General features: G+C 29.5%; 4 protein-coding genes across 6 annotated transcripts in view; 1 reads left to right on the top strand and 3 right to left on the bottom strand.

Annotated features, from left to right (window-relative positions):
• The window catches only part of RhoGAP93B (MyTH4 and RhoGAP_KIAA1688 domain-containing protein RhoGAP93B), a 272594-nt gene that overhangs the window by 129108 nt on the left and 117175 nt on the right, over positions 1-26311 (bottom strand). The window lies entirely within an intron of this gene.
• LOC135949474 (very long-chain specific acyl-CoA dehydrogenase, mitochondrial-like) lies at positions 756-2886 on the bottom strand. Its single transcript, XM_065499049.1, has one exon. It carries the CDS (start codon positions 2778-2780, stop codon positions 909-911), a length of 1872 nt encoding a protein of 623 aa, XP_065355121.1. The 5' UTR covers positions 2781-2886; the 3' UTR covers positions 756-908.
• Positions 3844-5935, top strand: LOC135949473 (very long-chain specific acyl-CoA dehydrogenase, mitochondrial-like). Its single transcript, XM_065499048.1, has one exon. The coding sequence runs from the start codon at positions 3934-3936 to the stop codon at positions 5803-5805; it is 1872 nt and encodes a 623-aa protein (XP_065355120.1). The 5' UTR covers positions 3844-3933; the 3' UTR covers positions 5806-5935.
• Positions 11312-26311, bottom strand: part of neur (E3 ubiquitin-protein ligase neur) — a 52011-nt gene continuing 37011 nt past the window's right edge. The window contains exons 2-3 of one of the 2 annotated variants that reach the window (XM_065499046.1): positions 12842-14643; positions 11312-12151 (exon numbers count right to left, since the gene is read on the bottom strand). In XM_065499046.1, coding sequence (XP_065355118.1) covers positions 11897-12151; positions 12842-14643 — 2057 coding nt within the window. In that variant the 3' untranslated portion in view covers positions 11312-11896. The remainder of the gene's footprint in view (positions 12152-12841; positions 14644-26311) is intronic. The other variant, XM_065499047.1, reaches the window with a different exon arrangement.

The following is a 26311-nucleotide window of genomic DNA, read 5'->3' as shown; positions in this document are numbered from 1 at the left end:
CTAGCTCATTATTTTTATAAATGGTCGTCACGCCGGATTGCTACCTATTTACCATATAGTATAGATATATAGGCCTAAAAGCTCAAATAATGGATGTTGTAGTTTTTATGTTTTTATCCGATTTGATCAATAAGTCTCAAAAAATATCTGTTTATTCAATATATGTGAAATCAAAGAGAGATCATGATTGACATCAATAGGTCGGGTATAGTCCTGATTCGATTGCTATTTAAAATCGAGAAAATCAGCCGACAAATGGCTTAGATACCAGCAGAAACCCGCAACTACCTCGATTTTTTCAACATTTTTTTACCGGAATTTTTTTATAGGGAATATAAAATTCGAGCTTTCATTTAACGTATAATACGTCCATATTTACTTTCTTATTTTCGAATTATGAGTAATTAATGACAAATGTTTTATGCTAAGCCCACATCACATAGTTTAAAACCCATCAGTCCGCCAGTTGGCCGGCTATGAAAAAAAAAATTTAATCCGAAGTCGCTTTTCGACTTTTTTGAATCGGAATTTTTTCACAAAAACAATGTTTTCACCATAAAATTTTTTTTCACCAAAATTTTTTTTTCGCAAAAAATATTTTTCGCTACAGAAAAAAAATATTTTTTACCAGAAATATCAACTTTTTTCAAATATTATACATACATAAATATTCCTATTTTTTTATATGGACTACATAGATGCATCCTTTCATCATATCTCCCATTTCAATATACAACAAATAAAATGCAAACAAATATCGTTAAGTTTAATCAACATTTTATTAACATAAGTTATTACTAAAATAATCGTTTTTTCTTAAATAAGTTAAAAAAGTCTATTCAATTTGTTTAAAATTTCTGTATTACATACATAAAACATTTAAATATTTACTATCGTTCGGGAATTCTTTATTCAATCACATGTGTCGTATTTACGCCACCGGTTTCTGTAATTTTTTTCGCTATCTCTGATAATTGCTTATAATGCAAAATTTGTTCACTTGATGTAGCATTTCGTAGATTTGTGCGACATCTTTCATTAGCCTGATAACACCAAGCTTTTGTCATGTTTATTTCATGTTCAGCTGTGATTAGTTGTTGCTGCACTGCTCGGCTGGAACGTGATAATACCACCACCATCGCATAGATATCGATGGCAGCATCAGCTAATCTATTAAGGATATTTTGTTCATGTATGATATTTTTGCCATATTTGATTAGGAGAGATTCCACGGTTTGGCCAAACAGGTCTATGCATTCTGCGGTGGCTTTGCCATGGGCTTGCAATTCTGTTACAATAAAGGGTGATAAATCTGTGCCGCCAATACCCACTGTGGTGGCAGCACGACGAGAAGCTTCCTTAAATATTAAACCCAAATTGGCGGCAGGATTTTTGAAGGCCTTTTGCAGTTCCTTCAAATGAGAGCCGGCATATTGTATGCCAGTCAAAGCTACAAACAATCTTAAAATGTCATTGGTGCCCTCGAAAATTCTGAAAATACGTATATCACGCATTACTCTTTCCAAGCCAGTTTCTTTCATAAAGCCCATGCCGCCCAAAATCTGAATAGCTTCATCACACACATTCCAAGCAGCCTCTGAAGCAAATATTTTCGATATGGCTGCTTCTAAATGATAATCTTGACTGCCTGAATCCATATTTTGGGAAATAGTAAATGCCATTGATTCAGTGGCATATTGTAGTACATTCATTTGGGCAATCTTCTCCTTTATAGCTTCATAATCCTTTAGTTTTTTACCAAACTGTACACGATTGTTAACATGATCGACGGCCTTTTCAATACAGTATTTCATGGTGCCAGACATGGTGGCTCCCATACCAAAACGGCCATTATTCAAAATGTTCATGGCCACCTTAAAGCCTTCGCCAACTTCGCCCAATACATTTTCAACGGGTACTTTAACGTCTTCAAAGTAGACTTCGGTAGTGATGGAGGCTTTAATGCCCATTTTCTTTTCAGGCGGGCCATTGGTCACACCACCAAATGCTCGTTCCACAATAAATCCTGTAACCTTTTCCTTTTTCTCTCCCGTTACTTTATCAACAACTTCAGTTTTGGCAAACACAGTGAAAATATTGGCCATGCCACCATTGGAAATCCAAATTTTAGAACCATTCAGTATATAATGTTTACCATCGGCAGACTTTACAGCTTTACATTTAATGGAACTAGCATCTGAGCCAGCACTGGGTTCCGTTAAACAAAATGCAGCAAATACTTTTCCGGTAGCTACTTGTGGCAAATATTTGGCTTTTTGTTCTGGAGTGCCATACAGCAAAATTCCTTTAAAGCCAATACTTTGATGAGCTCCCAATGTTACACCCAAGCCCAAATCATTATAACCTACGAATTGACCAAGACGACCATATTGTGTATTGTTCAGCTCCAAACCGCCATACTCCTGGGGAACTTGTATGCCAAAACCACCCAATTCCCATAACTTATCTAGGGTTTTATCATCAGTTTTGCAATCCTCATCGCTTTTGGCAGCATCATTAACTTCTTCGTAAAATCGTTGAAAGGGTTCCGACAGACTTTGGGTCAGTTCTTTGTCCTCTTGACTAAGAACATCTGGATATGGAAAGACTTGAGTGGATACTAAATTTCCTCGAAATATGTTGGCCATAAAAGAGGTATTTGTTTTCGTTTCTTCTTTCACTTCATGTTGCACTTTAGCCTTGGGCAAGGCAGCTGTAGAGTATCGTAGAAAATATTGCGTTCTTGGAACCTGTATCACTTGTTTACCAATTTTCAACATTTTGTTAGAGTATGAAATTTCTCTCGTATATGTATTTAATATAGTAGATGGACGGTCTTGGACTTTGCTCACTTGTTGCCACAAACAAATCTTCTTGGTAAATGTTTATTTGTAACGAACAGTGATGCCGGAAGAAAACTAATTTTGTACAAAAACAACAACTTTTTATCAACACAAAAACAGATGCCAGAGAGATTTATTACTACTATACCCAATCAAGTAGGATGAAATCGCCAAAATTTTATAAAAATATAATGATAAGAACAAGGCTTATTGATTTTTATACCCTTCACCTTCGTAAGATAACTTACATACATTAATATCTCCGAAATTCTTCCGGCTCGGTTGCTATTAAAAATCGAGAAAATCGGTCACAAATGGCTGAAATATAAGGAAAAAACCAGGACAACCTCGATGTTTGACCTACATCTGAATTACTAAGTCATTAATATAGACAATATGGATATCTAATGATGGATATTTCTTTGCAACCTTTGCAACGACGTATATAAGACCATAGTAAGTTGGACCTACAATGGGTCAAAATCGGAAAAAATATTTTTTAACCGGAATTTTTCTTCACCAACAATTTTTTTTAATTTTTATTATAAAATTTGAAAATTGAAATAAAAAGTAAGAAAAATAAATAAAATAAATGTATAAATATGCTTTCACTGGCAAAATATAATCTAACAAATCCATACCAAAATTCTTTAAATATTTTGAATTTCCTGTCGGCCATAAGGTATTTCCTTATGTATATTTCGGTTTCCCCGGTTATTAGATTTCGGGCAGATGCTTTGAACATGCTTCAAAAACAACAGTTGTTTATCACTAAAATGCTTTGTTTCACAGTTTTTTTTTTATATTGTGAAACAAATAGAAACTAATAATAATTGGAATTTATTTTATTCTGTTAACAATTTTCCCCACACTGTGTAACGGTATTTATATATTTCTTATATCTGTCAACTCCGCCAACTAATGTCACCGTTAGCGCAAACTCGAAACATATGGCAATATTCTCAGTTTGTTATTTTTAAATTGATTAGTCTTGGCCTCCACAACTTGTTTAGACGAAATTAGTTAGTGATCAAAGTCCAGTTGTTAAAGTATATTGTAAGAGGAAAAGAAAGCCAGAAAAGTTGAAAAAATGTTGAAGATCGGACAAAAAATTATACAAACTCCCAAATCAAATAATTTGGTGAGATTTTATGCATCTGCAGTACCAAAGACCAATGTCAAGCATGAAACAAAACAAGAACCAAAAACGAATAACTCATTTATGGCCAACATTTTTCGTGGAAATCTAGTATCGACACAGGTATTTCCTTATCCCGATGTGATGTCACAAGATGATAAAGAACTAATTAGCAGTTTGATTGATCCCATGGAAACATTCTTTGCCGAAGTGAATAATGCTGCCAAAAACGATGAAAATTCCAAAATCGATGATCATACACTCGATCAATTGTGGGAATTGGGAGCTTTCTCAATGCAGGTGCCAAATGAATTTGGTGGTTTGGGTTTAAATAATACACAGTATGGTAGACTGTGCCAAATTGTTGGTGCTAATGATTTGGGTTTGGGCATTACAATTGGTGCTCATCAAAGTATTGGTTTCAAGGGCATTTTATTGTATGGCACACCAGCACAAAAAGCCAAATATTTGCCACAAGTGTCTACCGGAAAAGTATATGCTGCTTTTGCCTTAACAGAGCCCAGTGCCGGTTCAGATGCTGGTTCCATTAAGTGCAAAGCTGTAAAGTCCAGCGATGGCAAACATTACATATTGAATGGTTCTAAAATATGGATTTCTAATGGTGGTATTGCTGATATCATGACAGTGTTTGCCCAAACTGAGATAACCGATGAAGTTACCGGCGAAAAGAAAGACAAAGTTACTGCCTTTATTGTGGAAAGAGGTTTTGGTGGTGTCACCAATGGAGCACCCGAAAAGAAAATGGGCATTAAATGCTCCAACACAGCTGAAGTATATTTCGAAGACGTTAAGATACCCATTGAAAATGTTTTGGGACAAGAAGGCGAAGGCTTTAAAGTGGCCATGAACATTTTGAATAATGGTAGATTTGGCATGGGCGCTACACTAGCTGGCACCATGCAATATTGTATTGAAAAGGCTGTCGATCATGTTAACAATCGTGTACAGTTTGGCAAAAAACTTAAGGAATATTCGGCTATACAAGAGAAAATTGCCCAAATGAATATGATCCAATATGCCACTGAATCCATGGCATTCCAAATATCACAAAACATGGATGCCGGCAGCCAAGATTATCATTTAGAAGCGGCTATTTCAAAAGTTTTCGCCTCTGAGGCAGCTTGGTATGTGTGTGATGAGTCCATACAGATTTTGGGCGGCATGGGTTTCATGAAGGAAACTGGCTTGGAAAGAGTAATGCGTGATTTGCGTATATTCAGAATTTTCGAGGGTACCAATGACATTTTAAGATTGTTTGTGGCTTTGACTGGCATACAATACGCTGGCTCTCATTTGAAGGAATTGCAAAAGGCCTTCAAAAATCCCGCAGCTAATTTAGGTTTAATATTCAAGGAAGCTTCTCGTCGTGCTGCCAGCACTGTTGGCATTGGCGGCACCGACTTATCACCCTATGTAGTGACAGATTTACAGTCACATGGCAAAGCTGCAGCAGAATGTATAGACATGTTTGGCCAAACTGTGGAATCACTTCTATTGAAGTATGGCAAAAATATTGTGCACCAACAAAATGTTCTCAACAGATTAGCCGATGCTGCCATTGATATCTACTCGATGGTGGTGGTATTATCACGTTCCAGCCGAGCAGTTAAGCAACAATTACCCACCGCTGAACATGAATTGAATATGGCCAAGGCTTGGTGTTATCAGGCCAACGAAAATGCCCGCTCGAATTTGCGCAAAGCTACCTCAAGTCAACAACTGGGACATTATAAGGAAATGTCTGCCATTGCTGAAAATATCATACAGAATGGTGGCGTCAATACGACACATGTTATAGAATAAACGAAATAGTATTAGTATTATCTATGTTTACAATCAGGAACTAATAAATGTTAAATATTTTTATAATTAAATAGAATCGAAACGAAATAATAAATAAATAATTAAAGTGATATTAGTGAATATGAAAAAAGTTTGTTTTTGTTTTCATTTTTAGAATTAGTATCAAAATATATTTACTAGCTGGTACTATTGAACCTTAAGAGAGATAAATAGATTTCAAGATCTATCTACGTCATAAACTAAACACTAGCGGCAAACTAGTTTAGACAGTACAAAGTCCAATGCGAAAAATACGCTTGTAAACAACAAAGTACTTATAAATATAAACAACAAAATTTGTTTGTTAATAAAAAAAAAACTAGGCCAAAGTCCAACAACAAAAACAACCTAATGAAATAAAGAAGAAATGTCAAATGTATGAAAATATGTTATCACAAGATTAAAAACAGTCTGTGTGGACACACTCTACCTTGCGAATGAAGGCATAATAATTTTGTCCTTGAATTTGTAATATGCATATTTGTTCAAGTACATTTGATTTCCTTTTTTTCTTTACAAATATTACATACAGTATGTTTTTAGTACCCGATTGCCTCTAACAAAATAAAAAATAGAAATGTATTTATTTTTGTTTGTTTTCAAAACAAATACGTATGCATAACATTAAACAATTTGCAGTTTGTGTATCATAGGAAGTCAATGGCATTTTATTTGCAAATAAAAAATTTAATTTCTAAAATAAACTAAAAATATAATGAGAAAGTCATGATCGGCAGACCATGTTAAAAAAGACAATCACTCTTTAACAGGGGTTCCCACTATTTTTTGCCCGTTCCCACAATAATTGTATATTCGCTCAACTCAATGATAGCTGTATCAATCGAAAGTTTTTCCCCAGAAAAGAACTTTCGGAAACAGTGGAACTGTAACAACAACATCTTCATATATATAATGCTTCTGTACGTGTTAGTAACTGAACTCATCCTTACCGGCTGGGCCGATTTCGATGAATTTTTGTGTGTTTGAGTGGGTCTCTGGATGGTTTAGATTCACAATTGACCTATATAGGTACAATGGGCGTGGCACCTCCCACACGAAATAAAAATGTATTATTGCATATCTGGAGTACTATTATAGTGGGAGTCTTCAAACTTTGTGTGAGCTATGGCAGAACAACGTTTGCCGGGACAGCTAGTTTAATATAAAATTTGATTGCATTTTTTGTCTTATATTTTCACTAGTCTTCCTCTATGTTGTTGATTTTTATATCAAACTAGGAAATTTCTATATCAAACTGTAGAAAATCAAGAATAATATGTTCTACCAATAAAGCCGAGATTTCATAAGTTATGCTGTTATATTATCTTAAATTAAAGGAATAAATCTTGTCTTCAATTTAGTGTACAATACAACTTACCATTAAACAACATTCCACTAACTAAAATTAAGATAAAAAATACCACATTGGGTTCAAATGTGTTAATAATTTGGTATTCTTTATCTAATATCTCTCGACATAACAAATGACGGCAGGAGAGCTCTTGATGAGTTATTGGTACACTACTCAATCAGATTGCATTGAGTACCAGAGCACAGTAACATTCAACTGGCCAGACATGGATCATATCTAGACCATGTTAAGTAGACCTCGTATTTGTCACTACTACAGGATAATTATTCGAAAGATTCACGCACTCCACTAACAAATCCTGGAATAGTAAATGTCCAAGGCCTTTTGGCCAAAACTGGATGCAAAGGCAGCAAAAACACACATTGTCTTGGATAGGTGTAGTCTCAGAATTCTAGTAGGAGTGATAACAGGTCACTGCTCAATAGGTAAATGGGATAATGGCACATACGATTTTTGTACGGTGTGTGGTGAAGTAGAGGAGTTGGAGACAGTAGAGCACATTGTGTGAAATTGCCCAGGACAACAGAGTCAGATTTAAATGGCTAGGTAACAGATTTCTAGATGAACTAGGGAGTGTTGCTGGCTGTAAATTGAGTAACTTACTATGTTTTTTTTAAGGAAAGTGTATTGAAATCTGTAACCACTTTTCTATCTTTATGGATATTTGGATATTTCTTTCTCCTTTTGCTATCTTTAAGACACTACCATTCTTCTTCTTTCTTTTCTTCATGTCCTTATTTTTCAGGAATGGCATACTTTTCCTTTTTATCTGACTTGAAGAGAATCAGAATGTACCTTATGGTATCAAAGGGGAAGTGCACTTAGCGCACACCCCTTGCGCTAAATATAAAAACAAATATTAAAGCATTGGCAATTTTTTTGGATAGAATATTCACTCCGATTGTATTACGTTATTTTATAAAAAAGGAAATGATTTTGAACATAAGAAATTTTTATGAAAAGTATTAAACAATTCTTGTCAAACTTTTCCCGTTACGTTTTATAAAATAACTTATCGAACATGTTGCGACGTGACTGTAATTTATACACAACTTTGCTAAAAAAAACTTGTAAAAACTAATATAAATATACAAGTAAATATGCTAAATATAAAACTTACCGCCAACTTCTAAGTATATATTAAGATAATTATGTATTTTATAACAAAAATATGCAACACCAAACACTCGTTTTTTATTTGCACAAAATGTATAACTATTCATATTTAAATTTACTAATTAACACTTAATAAACACGCTAATACACTTTTTACTTAATAATTTGCAAGTTTTCCTTAATTATTTCACTTTTTTAATATAAAATAAAAATTTCGCAGTATAATGGTTGAAAATTAACTGTAAACAAAAAAAAGTGTGATGCCATATCAATGATGTTGCCAACATGAAATATTAAAGCTAATGTTGCCATGCTTAAAATATTTATTGAGATGTTACCATATCAACAATTTCATTAGTAGAGATATGTTGCCAATATAAATTAGGAAATAAAGTTGCCATAATTACTATTTAAATAAATAGCCGTTTAAAAATTATATTTAAACATGCCATAATAAAAGTTAAATGGAAATAGAGGTCAAAATTTGAAATAAATGAAAGTGATAACTTAATTTGAATATATTTAAAGAAAGTTGTTAGTTATCGTTATATAAGTAGAAAGTTTAAACCAAATTCATAAAAAATTTTAAATTTTCAAAAGTGTTTATAAAACAAAATTTCCATTCAATATTTGTGTTATAAATCATCAATAAATTTTATTTTTTTTTTATAAATATGGGAAATAATCTTTTACTTTTCGTAGCAAATTAAATAAATTAAATAAAATTCCAAGTTTTTTTTATTATTTATTTTTGTTTTATTTCATTCATATATTTCTTATTGTGGTTGTTGTTTATGTTTCAAAACTTTATTTTGGTAATACTAATAATTTTCATTTCTTTTAAAGGTTTGCTTTTTTGTTTTCTAACTGCTTTTTGCAACAAAGTTTCATTTTGATGACGGTTTAGTTTATTCATTTTTTTCTTTATATAGGATTCAATTTTTATAGTCATAATTAAGAGGTTTAACAATATTAATGAGTTATTTTTAAAATAAAATATATAAAAATATAATTTAAAAATAATGGATTATGTTAAAAAGGAAAAAATATAATTTTATTTTAGAAGGAGTTTTAATTTAACTTGTTTGTAGTTAAAATTTAATTGATTGGCCTTTTTCTTTTCTTTAGATAAAGTAATTGTCAATTATTAGATATTATTTTTTTTTCTTTTTCAAGGTGCTGTAAAATGGTAAATTTTGCTTTTTTTCAATTAAAACCAATATATATACTTTTTTGTTTTTGTGGTATGAAAATATGTTTTTTTATTTATTTTTATTTGAATTTTTTTTTTATTTTTTTAATTATTGTAAGTGGTGACTAGAAATAAAAATACAATATTATATTAGAACATAATTAACTTAAGTTTAAAATTATAAAGTTATATAAAAACTAATACAAAATCAAAATTATTGTAAACATTATTTAGTTATAAAAGTTTTTTCATGTCTTCCTTTTTTTTGGGGGAGGGGTTTGTAAAATATTTGAAATTAAATAAAAATTATAATTAAATTATAATTAAATTAAAAATATTAAAAAAAAATATAAATTAAAAATTAAGTTTTGGGCTAATCTTTGCATATATGTAAGTAAATAAATATATATTGAGCATTTGGGTTACAGTGGGTGGTGTGATTTATTTGATTTGTTTTTGAAATATTATTTCAATTATTTAGTTTAAATTTTGGGTTTTTGTGATGAGTTCTTTTATAAATCATAATTGTTTTTATTGTTGTTTACTTCTATTTAGATAAGGTTTGTTTTCTACTTATTCAATAATTTTTAAACATTTTGATTTTAAAAGGGAAAGTAGAGTATCGTTTTGTTTCGATATTTTAGCAATTTTATAAAAATTCTAAATTAAAAAAGATTTTTCTTAGGGTTGTTTCTTAGAATTTTTTTAAAGGCATTGAACAGATTTGATCATGTATTTTCCCAAATCTGTTTTTATTTAGAAAATATGATTGTTTTTTCTTTTGTTTTGATTTTTTTTTTTGGTTTGTTTTTTTATTTCTTTAAATTCTTTGATTTTTTTATTGTTTATGAATGAAGCTTTTTAGTTTATATATGTTTCTGTAACAAAAATAAGTTTCATTTTATATATTTCTTGTTAATTCATTTCTCTTTTCTTTAATAACGATTTTCAAAATCTCTTTTTTTTAACAAAAATATTAATCATATTGTTTTGTGTAGGATTTTAATTATATTTTTCTATTTAATGTAAGATATCTTCGTAAAATTAGTAAAATTGCACTAATAGTGCATTATAGCGTTTAAAAACGAATATTTGGCATCACTGCATTAAGTCAACGGGATTTTAATGCAAATGGCGGCCAGTGATGCCACAAAATTTAATGAATAGCAATCATAACCTCATTTTCGCGATATCCGGTTATTTTACAACCTAAAATAACTAAACATTGTGAAAATGTGTTTAAACTTCTGCTTCATTATTATTTAACTCAATTTTCATAAAAAACATATATAAATCGTTTGTGAAAACTTTAAACTTTTCAAAAACCTATTTACTTGTTTTAAGATTTATAGAAAATCTGTTTTTATAACAAAATTATGATTTATTTCTGCTGAATTATGTATTCAAATGTGATAAATTATTTTTAAATGTTTTAAATTTCTATTTTTATAACAAAATATTTTTTTTTTAAATTTCTTCTATATTTTTTAGAAAATCAGCACCAAAACTTTATTTTTTGTTTTAAATTAAGAAAAAAACTAAACTTATTAAAAAATTTTGCACGTTACTTAATTTTGCCAAAAATGAAACCAAAATTTAGAAAAATCTCTAAAAAAAAGTGATGTTTTTTGTAAAAGGAAAAAAAATATTAATAAAAACAAAACAAACAAACAATACTTTGGTTTAAAAACTACTAATTTGGATTTTGCTTTTTAAAATATTAGAAAAAAACATATTTTCTAATATTATTAATTAAATAAAATTATTATAAATTTAGTTTAAAAAAAATGCCTAAAAACGAAATTTCATATAAAATTAAATAAAAGGCCTTGATTTGTTTGCGTTTAACATTTAAGTGTGTATAAAAAAATTACAATTAAATCCAAGTTTTTATATATAATTTGTGGTTTTTGTTTTGTGTTTAATTTAAAAACTATAATACAATTATAATAAAATCACATAATACTTATAAATAAGCTAAGCAAATATATTCAAATATAATTTAAATTTCGTCCATATTTATAGTATTAAAAAGGTTACACAGCTTGTTACTTCAAGCTGTGAGTGTTTTTAATTTTTATCTTTTTTGAATAGAAATAACAAAAAATAAACTTGTTGTGTTATTCCATAATTTTGTTTAATTTCTATTAATTTTTAGTATTTTTATCTGGTTTAATTTCATTTCTTTGCGAGTTTTTTATTTTTATTAAATAAAAACTAATAATAAAAAAAAGTTTGTTCAAGTTTCCATAGGATCTCGTTAGTTTTAGTAAAAAAAACCTTTTTGCGCTCAATTCAGGTCTTTTTTTCACTCTCTTTTTGTTAAAAATAACTTAATCCGTTCTCAGTATTAAATCAATCAGTTTTTAAACTTATGTGGTATAAGTGCGTATAACATCTCTAATGACGGCCCGGCAAAGAGGACATTGCCCGCCACCCACACCGCGCCATTGTTCGATGGCGCAATCGTAGCACATGCACATATGACCACAACTATACAGCACTGAATCAATTTGATTTTCATAGCAAATGGTACATTCAGCACCAGCTGAATCGGTGTGATCTATTAATTTATTGCTGGTTACCGAGGCACAATTGTTAGCGGCAATAGAAGAGGCAGTATGAGGCTAAAAATATAAGAAACATAAAACAAATTAATTGAAAATCTCCACAAAACAATAAATTATGTAAGAGAGCTATATTCGGCGGTGCCGAATCTTTAAGATTAAAAAAAAATTTGTTTAAAAATAATAAAAAGTATTGTTAAACAATATTTTTTCCTATATTGACCAATTGTCGAAACGAATTACTAGGGCGCTATAAACGTCAATGGAAAGGTCTTTGAAATGTTAATCATTAGACATCCATTTTGTATATGCTAATGACTTAGCAATGCATTTATAGTTATTTATAGATAAAAAGATCAATATGTCAAAACTTGAGGTAGTCGGTTTTTTTTGTTCATATATCAGCCATGTGTAGGTCAATTTCCCCGCATTTAAATAGCAAACGAACCAGGACTATAGCGGATATATTGATTTATAAATAATGTATGTAAATTATTTGGGGGCATGATTTCAACAGACAGATGGACATGGCTATGGTATCGCAAATAGAAATTACAAACGGAATCACCAAATGAAGGGTATACAAAAACACATACATATTTCAATTAAATGAAATTCAATTGCCCTTAACCTTGACTTCCAAAACCCCCCAACAAAATAACCAAAAACTGAAGAAACAGAAAAAACACATTTTTACTTTATAAAATATGCCATTAAAAGAAATCAATCAATAAATACATAATTGCTTACCTCCATAAATTGTGCGTTATTAATATTTCCCACTAGTGTATTAACATTTGAACTACTGCTGGCACCACTTGAGCATGTAGCATTCGAGTTCGAGTTCGTTGTATTCGCAGTCTGTTGGATGCGTGCCTGTGAGGCCGACAAAGCACTATTCAAATCCATGGCTGAAGTGGCAGGCGGTAAATTCACAACCAACACTGTGCCGCCGCCGTTCGGCTGTATTTGTATCATTTCGCCATTCGAGGGCATACTGATCATACGACCGCCGGCGGAGGGCGGTGAGCAAGTACCATTTAATATACCTGAGTTGGTACCGGCTGCCAGATTATTGGTCGATTGCATCGAGGCCAATGTGGAGGTGGAGGCGCTTATAGTGCCGTGTGTTACATTCAACTGGGATGGGTGTATGATTTTGCGATTCTCAGAGATTTGACTATTCAGACTATTGATTGACTCGGAAACGGGCATGTTGACTATGCGCTGCGAGGAGCCAGCCACGGCCGAGGGCGGATAATTTACCATATTGGGCAGTTGTTGACGGAACATGCGCACCGACTGGGTAGAACCATAGACATCCAAAAAGGCCCACAATTGTAAAGATTGATCGACATGCATCACCACTACCGCTGGGCCATTATTTTTACTGATGGTTACTTCCCCATTGGGCGCCACAAAGAAGGCAATCTCATCACCTCTTTGAGGGGCGGCTGCTATATCCTTGCTCACCACCCAGTATTCGGGACGATCTAATAGGAAATCAGAATCATTGGGCAAATCTCCGGGCTGCAAGGCCGATGGATTGCAGGAGGTCAAGCCCAAAGCCAAGGCTCCCACATACATTTGTTCGGTTTTCAGTATTTGCACAATTATTTTCTCCCCTATTCTGATGGGACGGGCAGTGAAAACATAACCTTGACAGAAATCATTTTCCGTGCGTGAGGCTATAAAGCGGTCGTGCGATAAACGTACATTACGTCCTTTGGTAATGTGAAAGGGTACGGGTATCAAACGACCATTGGCATTATATCTTAGTGGGGGCAAGCCATTGGCCAAATCAGAAGCCAACGCTACTTGATCGCCAGCCAAATTAAGGGACTGCATAGAAGTCATAACGGTGCGCTCCAATTCATGTTCATACTGGCCGGCTGGCAGGGATCTTCTCGACTGTTGATTAGGATGATGAGGATTCAAACCTCCGCCTGCCATCTGTGGACCGGGCAAAGTGCCCGTCATGCCGGGAGCCATTAAAGCGGGTGGCATGCCCACACCACCACTCTGTTGATACATATAAATGCGAGCATCCAAAAACTCAATACCCGTACAATTGCCATAAATATCAATAATAGTCCATAGTAAACCTCTGGTGTCAATACCCGACAATATCACACCCTTCTCCTCATTGTTGATGCCATAAATAACATCTCCCGCCGAATTGACATAGTAGTACAGAACATTGTCCTTCTCGCAGTATTGCTCATGCAAAGCTTTAGCCCAGAAGCCAGGACGATTCGTTAAATCGGGACAGGCATATTTGGGTAGTGTGCCCTCCAAAGTGGAGGGATCATTGCTGGTGAAACCGAAACGTATGCCGCCATTCCAATTATTGGAAATTTCAGCAAACTTCACACAAATACGTTCGTTAATGCGTACGGGACGGGCCGAAAAGGTGATGGCGCGACAGAAACTCTCGAAACGTCGTGCCAGTGTACCATCGCGGGAAATGCGTATGTTGTCGCCGTGAACGTGGTGAAATTGTAGGGGTGGCAAGTTGTTGGGACCAGGGCAAGATGATGGTGAACGACGTACTGCAAAGGGAATGAATAAAAATAAAAGGAAATTAGTAAATTAGTAAATCATAAGAAAAAAATTTTTTTGCTATTAAATTTGTTTTAAAATGAGCGGTTTTTTTTTGGAAAATACTAAAGTATTTCTAATGCAGAGGGATCGAAAATGTTCGGTATCAAAATATTTCACCCCTACAGTACAAGATTTTCTATAGAAACTACTGCTGTACAGAAGATTTTCTATTGAAAATACAGTTCTGTTCAAGATAAAAACTGTTATACACAACATTTCCAATAGAAAATGCTGTTATACACAAGATTTCCTACAGAAAATCCATAAAATTCAGTTGTACTTAAGATTTTCGATAAAAATTTGTACAAGATTTCCAAGAGAAAATACTGTTATATACAGGGGAGTATTACGGTACTTTTGAGTATGAAATAGTGTCAGAAAAAGTACGATCGTATCAACTTTTCCATACCAGCCCATACAATACTTAAAACTTCATCTGCATTACGCCAACAAAAGTAAAGCATATTGGCAATACTGTCCCTAAATGACATCTCTTTTGGCAAGTGCTGCTAATTGTAAGTTTTTGAAAAAAACACTAAAACCATTAAAACCAATTTTAATTGATCTTACTTTTCTATACAAAGTTTAAAATTAAATTCCTTTATATTTTTTATAAACTTAAGGATGTGGTTAAATGTTTTTCTTGGTTAAATTTAGCTCAACAAACGACATGTGTATTAAAGAAAGAAAAAAAAAGCAAAAAAACAAGTGCAAAAATAACATTTACAGAAGCTTTTTATAGCAGATATAGTATAAAATAAGAAGGGAACATAAGGATGATAGCTTGTCATGGCGCGTGCCATACATAATAACAATAAACTAACTGGCGACAACAACAATAAAATAAATGCACATGTTCATGTAGTTCCCTCAACATTTCAACATCTACCCCCAGATTATTGATGATGTATGAAGTAAGTATAAAGAAAAATACTGCGTTTCCAAACATTTACAAAGAAATGTTTAAATATGTATATAAAAGGGCATGTGCCAGCTGGCTTTTTTATATGTAAGTGAAGAAGACTTAAAAACCCAAAACCTGATTTCAAAACAACAAAAAAGATCTTTAAGATAGTTTTTTCTTTATAATAATAATACTATATCTAAAAAATATAAAGAAAATAAAACCTACATAAATAATACAATAGTTAAGGAGAGCCAGTTATAGTTAAAGAGCAGGTAGTTTTCATAAGTTCAATAGGGAAATAGGGGTTGATCTTAAATTATTTTGTATATTAGATAAGCCCGAATGAGAAAGAGCGTTACAAATTATTCTTTTTTTTTGTTTGTATTGCATACAATGACTTGAAGTTTTTATTTCAGTATTAGAGGTTGATTTGTTCCCCTTGCAATGCAACGGCTTAGCTGAACAAAAAAAAACGACAGATGTTTTTTGATATAAAAATAATTAAACAAATTTTGTTGGTTTCTTTTTAAAAAGGGATAGTTGGTAAAGTAAACGAAAATGTTTTTTGTTTTTGGAAAGTACACAGTAGGTAGGTTTGAAGATGAACAAAAGTCTTTAAAAAAGAAATTTGATATATTTGAAGAAGTTTTTAGTATAGAGTTCAACGATTTCAACATCTTCCTACAATTATGAATATTAGTTTAACTTCCGCTTTTATACATAATTCCTTTAACCACTAAACTGCTTTATATCATGTCTGCTTTAAAGACTGGGGGAAAAAACCGCTTTTTAAGGAAGTTTAAACACGTCCTATAACAGCTCTACTTCTTATAACATAAACATCATAACAACTTCTTTTAAAGAAAAAAAAAATACGAACATTGATTTTACTTCCGTTCTAAGAAAGACTACATCAAAGATCTCTGCTTGTTAACCTTATTAATGTAACCAGCAGCAAAAGAGTGTTGAAAAAATCGTTATGCATAAATTATGTGTTTTTTTCTTCTTGCTTTATACATATTTAGGTTAGAGGTTTGTTATAGCTGGTTAAACAATTTAATATTCTTATAACGTTTAAAGAAAATTTTCTTGGTTTTCAAGACATTGATTACAACGTACAAAAGAAATAAATAAATTACAAAAAAAAGTTAAAGGAAATCACGTTTTTTTTCTTCTTTTCATTAAAATTTTCAATACTTCTAATGCTTAACAATTTGTTCATTAAACACTAGTTTAATGCTTTTTACTTCTTTTCATTCACATTAATAAACATTTTCTTATATTAATGTTTCTTTTATTATTATTTTTTTTATATATGTACACAAAAATTAATCATTCATGTTATCGCGTTTTCTGATTGTTATGTTGAGGAAATCATTAGGAAAACATGACATATTACATGCGAAATAGAGAGAAATTTTATTTTAAAATACTAACAAATATTTACCCAAATACCAAGAGATAATTTAACAATTATTTAGTTTGCTATAGAATTCCTAACAAATGATTACAAGGAAAATAAGTTACTTCATTATAAAACAGTTTAAATAAGCTTAATTTAATAAAGGATTTGCAACACTCTACATTTTACCGTTAAATAAAAGGTAAACAAACCAATAGTGTTGCCAATATGAAAATACAAAATATGGCAAACAAAACAAAAAGGATTGGCAACACTTTACATTTTACCGTTAAATAAAAGGTAAACAAACCTATAGAGGTGAATAAAATATAACAAACAAAACCAAATTTAAGGTTATAATAAACAAAATATAACAGTGGTGTAAATAAAGCAATAAAAAACTAAATTTTCATTTATATTGAAAAAATATTACATAAATTTATGTTTAGATCAATTATTTAATAAAAAAAAATCACAATTTATTTACATTTCTCAATAATTACTAAAGAAAATCTTTTAGTTTGTTAAGGTTGTAAATGATTATAAATAATACTCAACATTTGTTCAAATCTCTAAGGATTTTAGAGAACAACTGTTCATTATTGTGTGTGATAATTGTCATATGTATTTTAGTGTCTAGGTATAATTGAAGGGTTTCTTATTCCCCAATTGATTTTGAATAAAACTCAAGTGTTTTTTTTGAAATGCATTTCCACCCTCACAGTTCTTAGGGTTTTAACACAAATTCTTAATAATACCACTGAAATAAGGGAAATGTTTGTTTGAAGAAAATAAATGGCGCAACATTTCCTCAATTTTAGACAATTTTATTTAAACATCAACAATTTTTTTTCTTTGTAATCATATGTTTGGCCAAAAAATTAAAACAATCACAACACAAAATTTATTGAAATTTAATGATTTCATGTAACCAGAAACCTGATTTACAGTTTGCTTAATTTTATTGAATTTTTTTATTTGAAGTTTGTGTCTTCGTTTTGCTCGTTTTATTTCGTTTATGCCGATCAATGTTTATTACAAACATAAAAAGTTCCCACGCTCAAGTGAAGAAACAACAAGAAAAAAATTATCGTGAATCAGTTGTTAGTTTCAAATACAACTTATACAGAGACAACATAATTTTTTTTGTATTCAATAGTTTAAAAAGCAACAATTGCAAATTGCAAAAAAAAAAATAAATTACCTGCAGGTTGTAGCAAATAACTACAAAATAGAGAAATCTTTGACATAACTGAGAGCATAGGAGAGACGACTCTCTAGAAGACATTACTACACAGATGGAATGGTGTAGTTTTTTCCCACGTTAGACATAAAAGATTTTGTTTTTATTTTTTTTTGGTTTTTTAACATAATGTGTATTATACATTTAAATTGGCAAAATAAATTTTAAATGTTAATGACTAAGTGGAAATGAAGCAATATTAAAAAAAAAAACAAAATTTGTAAAATATGTAAACATTTCCAAAGGACCAAAAAAAACTTATTTGTGTTTTATTTTTAAAGTAAAACTTAAAACTTTTACGTAACTCTATATCTTCTAATATCTTAAGCTGGTTTAAATAATCAAGAAGCCATAAAAATACTAAACACCACAATTTCCTTTAGGAACAAGAGTTGATTTAACTAAAACCAGCTTAACTTTAAAATAAAACGCAAAAAAAATAATAAAAAGCGTAAAACACACTTCCGTTTTAAGCTCATTTAATAATAAATAAAGAAAAAAACCAGACTACATAGATATCAAAAAATACACACACTAATAACACCACAGAGATTAGTTGCAAAAAAAACATAATCCAGAATGTTGCAACTAAAACAAATGTAGTACAAATAATGGATAACCATGGGTCACTATACAAAGTTTAATAAACTCTTTCTTTTAAAAAATACAACTATGGAGAATGAAAAAATTTAAGGAGTGAGATCGAAAAATTCTTAACACACGTTTTTCATTACATTTTTTAACCCAAGTATTATTTGAATTTTTTTTTGATCAAGTTACCTTTGAAAAACATGTCAGTTATTATGTGTAATGTCAATTATATTAATTTTTTTGTTAATCTGATTAAAATGAGTGACCAGAAAAAAGTGCGTACTGAAATTATTAAATATTTTCAACAAAACCCAACTTGGTCTTACAAAAAGTTGGCCAAGCATACAAAGGTCTGCCGTCAAACTGTTTCCAATGTTATTAAACAGTACCGGGAGAACTTGTCAGTTGATAGAAAACCTGGTTCAGGTAGAAGGAATGGTCCACATGATGTTTCTAAAGCCAAAAAAATAGAACGCATTTTCAAAAGAGCTTCCAACACATCCGGTAGGAAAGCAGCCCGGTTAGCTCAGTGCTCGGACTATTTGGTACGAAAAGTTAAAGCTAATGCAGGTTTAAAAACATACAAGGCTCAAAAAGTTCCTGACAGGAACGCTACTAAAAATTTAGAGGCCAAAAACAGAGCACGGAAATTGAAGTCAAGTTTTATAAAAAAATATTCTTGCTGCATAATGGATGACGAAACGTATGTTCTGGCAGATTTTTCGCAACTTCCAGGTCAAAAATTTTATGTTGCTGATGCTCGAGGGAATGTTGAAGAAAAGTTTAGGACCCAAAAGCAGACAAAATTTCCCAGAAAGTTCTTGGTATGGCAAGCAATATGCAGTTGCGGCAAAAGAAGCCACTCATTTGTTACAACGGGCTCTATAAATACCGAAACTTACATCAAGGAATGTTTACAAAAAAGGCTGCTTCCATTCATAAGACTTCATAATGTGTCCACTTATTTTTGGCCTGACTTGGCATCCTGTCACTATGGCAAACAAGCCCTTGAGTGGTACAAGAACAATAATGTGGTATTTGTACCAAGAGAGGCAAATCCTCCAAACTGCCCGGAGCTAAGGCCAGTGGAGAGATATTGGGCTCTTGTTAAAAGAGAATTGAAGAGTACAAAAAAGGTGTCCAAAAGTGTGGTAGATTTTAAACGGAGATGGACTACATGTTCGAGCAAAGTGACAGAAAGCACTATAAAAACGTTAATGGAAGGGTTTCCGAAAAAGGTTCAAAATTTCATCACTAGTGATTAAAACTATAAAAATAATTTTTTTTGTAAATTGTAATAATAATTTCAATAAAATAAAAAAAAAATTAAAGCTGTAAGTTTAGTGGTTTCTTTTTTATAAACATATATGTATGTTAAGAATTTTTCGATCTCACTCCTTAATATGTAGATATGACATAAAAACCCAGAGTAATTTGATAACCCACACATGAGTAAGCAACAATTTCCCCATAAACAATTTAATAACAACAAAAATCGGTTTATTTTTATATTACTTAATAGATTTTTAGCAATAAATTATATATTTTATATAAAGTTTATGAAATATTCCAAAAAGTTACATAAAAACGCTAATTTACTATTAAAAATACTTAGTTGGCATCACCTCTAGTCAAATGTAAACAAAAGCAAGAAAATTGTATTTACCGTTATGCTGCAAATTTCCCATAATAAACAAACAGTGATGCCACTTTGAAAAAAATCACTAGGATAAGGAAATTAGAAATCTGTGACAAAATTCAAGATTTTAAGAGGTATCGTATAATAAAAAGATAATGTATTTAGATTTATTGAAAAAAAAAACAGTTTTAAAACTATTTTTTAAATTTAAAACAGTAATGTTTATTGGGTAACATAGTTTTGGTTTTCTTTAAAAAAAAAATCTACCAGTTATGGTTAGTGGTTTCTATAAAAACATATATTAAACCATTTCAAACTTAATGACTTAAATTTTAACAAAAAAAATGGAAAATAAAGAAATTTTAGCAGACTTTAAGGGTCAATTAAGATGTTGAACTCCAAATTAACTCAAAAACTTTAATAAAATATAAATTTACACAAAATTTAATATAAGGTCAAGTTGTTAGAAAGTCTTTATAAAAAAATAGATATTATCTTCTTAAAAACCATCTAATAATTGTAAACAGTTCAATAAAACATTTTTATTGTAAACTAAGAAAATAATTAATTTTTGAGCACCCCTTTTTTGTACTATTTCCTCTAAAGATGTTTGTTTTTGTTTACAACAATAATAAGTACTCTTTTTTTGCCCTCGTCTTATACAATATGTAGTACATATTTGAAGTTGTTATTTAAACTACTTCAGAATAATTATCATCATCTTTGTTATGTGTACAAGTATCTACTCGAAATACAGCTGGATGTTGGTATACAAAGAAGAGTGATAAAAAAAATTGTTATGATACAATTATGATGTTTTAATTACAATAGAATTTAAAACAATAAAATTGTGGTTATTACATATGTATACTTGCTCAAAGCCCATAAACACTTACTAATGGCGTGTTAATTATGAAATTTCTTAGGAAAAAATATATTTATAAAGAATTCTGGATAAAAAAAATACCCTTAAAAATATTTATTTTTAATTAAAATACTTTAAATTTCAATTAGAATTTAATTTACATTATTAATAATAATAATAATGAGTGTTTATGGGGTTTAAATTGGATTTTTTCTTTTTTTATTACACTAACTCATATGTAAATTTGTGAAAATCTTATTGTCTTTTTACAATTTAATTATTTTTTTAAGTTTTTAAATAATCTATTGATTTTCTGTTTTTTTAAGGAAATTTTCGGTAAAACATCGAAGTGTACTTTTTCATGTCTATAATATGGCAACCTTTGCGCTAGTTGACATCACTGTTTGTTGTTGCCTTTTAGAGATTGCCATATCTGCAATATGCAAACATGGTTTCCTAACTGTTTTTTGCATATGTCAAGCATTATACACTTAGAAAAATGTAATTAAATGGTTTTTATATTTTTTAATGAGAAATATCAAAAAGTTATAATAATCTAAGCTTTTTAAAGGGTGTGGCCATATATTTAATTGGCTTTGTACAAAAATTTAGTTTTTTATGAACAAAAACATTAAATTCATAACAAATATTTTAATATAAGAAACAAATTTTAAATTTTTAATAGGTTTTTCAAAAAATTTACATTTTTATAAAAACAAAAACAATAAATTCATAACAAAATTGTTACTATAAGATAAAAAGTTGAAAAAGTAAGACGTTAAATATTTTTATTATTTATTAAAAAGAGCAAACTAATTAACCATGACAAATTTAAAACAAAAATGTAATAAAAAAAAACTAAATAAAGCTAAATTGTTAAACAAAAGTTATATAAATTGTGTAAATTAACATTTTTTAAACATTTCTGAATGAGTTTAAATGAGAGTGAAAATCTTTGCATTGTTATATTTGTTAGCAATTTTATCATATTCTTTTAAATTTACTTTCCTTGATCATGCTGTATTCTTTTGATACATTTTTTTTAATTCAAAATTTGTAATTTTCTATTTCAATAACATTAAATTAGTTTGTTTTTTATCTAGTTATTGTTCCATTTAGTTAAAAAATAAAGCATGGGTGTTTATTATAACATTCAGAGCTGCTTACACATCTAATTTGTATGACACCACGCATTTATTTATTTTAATAATTTTAAATATGTGGGTTGACATGTTGGAAAATTAAACGGTTTTTATAGTAAAATACAGGTGTAGTAAAGAGACCACGCAATTTTTTTTTTTTTGTTAAAGAATTCATTCATTCATGGTTTAATATTTTAATTTTAAAAGCTAATAAAAGTAGGTGTAAGTTAAAGAAAAAATTATAATTTAATAAACATGTAAAAATGTCATTTGTAAACCAGCCTTTTAACCTTTAAAGGTCGCTTTTCACTTTTATGGAAATATTTACTAGTTTAAATGCAAGTTATTGTTATGAACTTCCGTTTAGTTTTTTTTTTTTTTGTTCAAAATACCTTAGGGCGTTTTAATGTTTTTAAATGAAAATGTTTTGTTTTTTGCTAGTTATTTAGTTAATGTAAACAAATTAATTGGTGACACACGTTGCCGCCAAACAATATCAATGAATTAGCTTTAAAATGATGTTTCATTGTAAAACGGGTTGCTAGCTAGACTTTGATTTTCATTTGTGTTGGGAAAAGTCATTAAAAAAAACAGGGTGTTTTGATTGTTAGAGAGAAGTGTGTTTAAGCATAATAATCAACTGGTTAGACACGTGACCTGAGCGCCATTTAACCAATGTTAAAAGAAACATTAAACCTACGCCGGTTTTTAAACCAATATTTATAATTTCATGCCAAACACCCATACATTTAATGTCTATACATAAATTACCAGGTAATGAATAATAATAATATAAATTTTGTTATAAACTTTATTTGTTTGAAAATCTACAATAGCAAAGAAACAACATTACATGATTTCTTTTAATATTTCTTTATTTTAAAAATATGTATGTATAAATACACAAAGACGTACATATAAACACATTTTATTATTTGATTTCAGTTTCTTTAAAATCACTGATGCATAAGACCCCTTCTAAGAATTTACAAAATCCTCTATATAAATGTAAGTATGTACTAAATACTTATATATGTGAATGCATCACTGAACCATAAATATGACAAGTTATTTTTACTTGTGTATTTAGAATCCCTATAAAAACACATCTGTATCTACTACGCCCGAAGAGTTTTTAAGAAGCTATTTTTAACAAAAAACACAAGAAATATGTATAGAAAATAAACCTAAAGTTTATTCGCCTTTTTCTATACAATTTTCTCTTCCGTTTCATTATCTTTTTACAAAAATATGTATAAGTTTGGTGGTATAGACAGAAATGAAAATTATATAGTTTGTTTATCGAAGCATTGCAATGTAACAAATATACAACATGTTCATATCGTATTAACAGCAATAAAAAAGAAGAGAAAAACCAACTTAATACTTTACATTTAAGAAAATGTATACATTTTAGTTGTTTTAGCCAATTTAAGCAGTGAAGCATGTTAAAGTTTTTATTTAATTAAAGTTTTAAAGAAACTCTACAAGTTTTAGTTAAAATAGAAATTTTTCTAAAGAAAATGGCAATTTTCACTTGCACGCTAATAGGGTAACTCTCTTATAAATAAAGGGATATTTACAGGATGTTGGCATCACTTGCAATAATGAGAGAAAGTAGAGTAAGAAGCCAGAGTTGATTTGTTTAGTACTTTTTTGATATGTAAACAAGGATTAGGGAAATTAGTATTAAAAATCAGAATATAGATTAAATAACAGTTTATAATAGCGGTTTTTTAAAACAATTTGTATTTTATTAAATATTAAGTTTAAGAAATGTATTCCCTGCTTTATAATATATCTTTGTTTTATATTTAGGTTTAAAATCAGTTAAATTAATTTATTTGTTTAGATTATTGAAAAATCTTTTAATATGTTTGTAAACATTAAGAAAAACTTGTTTATAAATATGAAATCAGAACAAATGTTTGTGTTTAGCCATATTTAAACAAAAGTTTAAGCGAATTTTAAACAAGTTTATGATTAAGAAATAAATATTCCCACAATAATTAAATGGAAAAGATTGAAAAAAAAATCACCCACAATATTTGTTATAAATGCTAATTTATTCAAAATTAATTTAAAGAAATCATAAAATTCAAAAAATCTTTGTGTTAACCAAAAAAACCTACCTAGGTAAACTATCTTATCTTGTTTTTCAGCGGGAAGTAACTATTGCCAAACTTTAAACAGAAAAATAAACATAAAAACAGTAAATTATTGTTGTAAATTTTGAAGATAAAAAGAAGACCAACAAAATATAACACTTTTGTTAAAAGTAAACACAAAATGGAACACCTAGAGAGTTAAAATTGAAACAAACAAAACATATTTTCAAAAAAAAAAACAGCTGCAATTTAATGTAAAACTAAGTTTAATACCTGCTAAATGCAGGTGAGAGATAAAATACCAAACTCAAAATTATATGAGGGCCGGCCGGTTTTCTTCTAAACTCAGCTTAAAGGAATTTCAATAATTTTTGTGTTTTTTTTCTTCTGTAGGTTATTTGGAAAATTGTTGAAAAAAGAAACGTGTGCGTAAAGATAACAAGCCAAATGCTTAAACATAGTAAATACACATGTTGTTGTTGTTGCGGCATTAATTCCAAATACTATGGCAAATTGTTTGCTAGATCCAGGCTGTATGTAGTATATAAATGTAGGAGCAGCAGCAGCTGTTAAGCATTACAATTTCAATTATTTCAAATTGCTAGGAATTTCTCAAATTATATGTACAAGCTAAATTTAAATGGAGACTATCATTATTTTGCTATAGTTTGTAAACTATTTTTAAAAGCATAAAATATTAAAAATTTAAAAGCAGCTGGTTTTTTTGTTTAAAAATATAAATTACTTAACAAGAGTTTAATTAAATTACTTAACTTAAACATATTGTTATACACTTAACAAGAGCTTAATTAAAACAAAATACTGGTTTAACAAAAATGTAAGGGTTTTAAACTTCAAAGCCAGCTACCTCTTGTTAACCATAGTTTAATTAAATTACTTAACTAAAACATGTTTTTATATACATATAAGAGTTAACAAAAGTTTAATTAAACTCTTCATGTTAAAACCAAATGCCTACTTAAACTTCAAAGTCAAATTACCGCTAATTTAGCTTAATTACAATTCAGTTTAAGTGTCAAAATAAACAAACCTATTTTAATCTTAAATTAAATCTGTTTAAATTTATAAAAGCAATTACTAATCAATTATATAGTAAATAATCTTATCTATTACAGAAAAGTAACAAAAAATACTTGTGAAATTCTTTATTTACATAGAGAAAATCCCCTCCCTCAAATGAGGTAATTTCACAAAATCGCAAAACACATTAAAAAAAATCCCATAAACGATGACACATTTTTAAACAATTAAATGTTTCTACAATAGCTTTAGTAAAATACTAAAGTACTAGCTGATTAGAGAATTATTGATATTTTTGCAAATTCAATATTTAGATAAGAAATGTATTTTAGTGATTTTCAAATAACCAAATTCCTACTATTCCCACCACCAACAAAATTTGTTTAATAAAGTGTTAAAAAAAAACTTAAATTTTGAATAAAAGTGCTAAGTTTTTATAACAAAGCAAATCTTTGGTATTTACATGGTTTTTATTTATTTTATCCCAAATAAGGTATAATAACAATAATAATGAAAGAAATAAATACAAAAACAAAAAAACAAAAAGAATAAATAAACAAAGTTTAATATAAAATAGCAAAGAGAAAAAGACAATAATAAAACAACGTACTCGTAACTACTATAAAAGTAAACCGTGAGAAGTCAAAGAAATTTATTAAGCATTTTCAAGAAGTTTGT

Source organism: Calliphora vicina, chromosome 1 (assembly GCF_958450345.1).
Source record: "Calliphora vicina chromosome 1, idCalVici1.1, whole genome shotgun sequence".
Taxonomy (NCBI): Eukaryota; Metazoa; Arthropoda; class Insecta; order Diptera; family Calliphoridae; genus Calliphora; species Calliphora vicina.
This window is presented reverse-complemented; position numbering and strand designations above follow the sequence as displayed.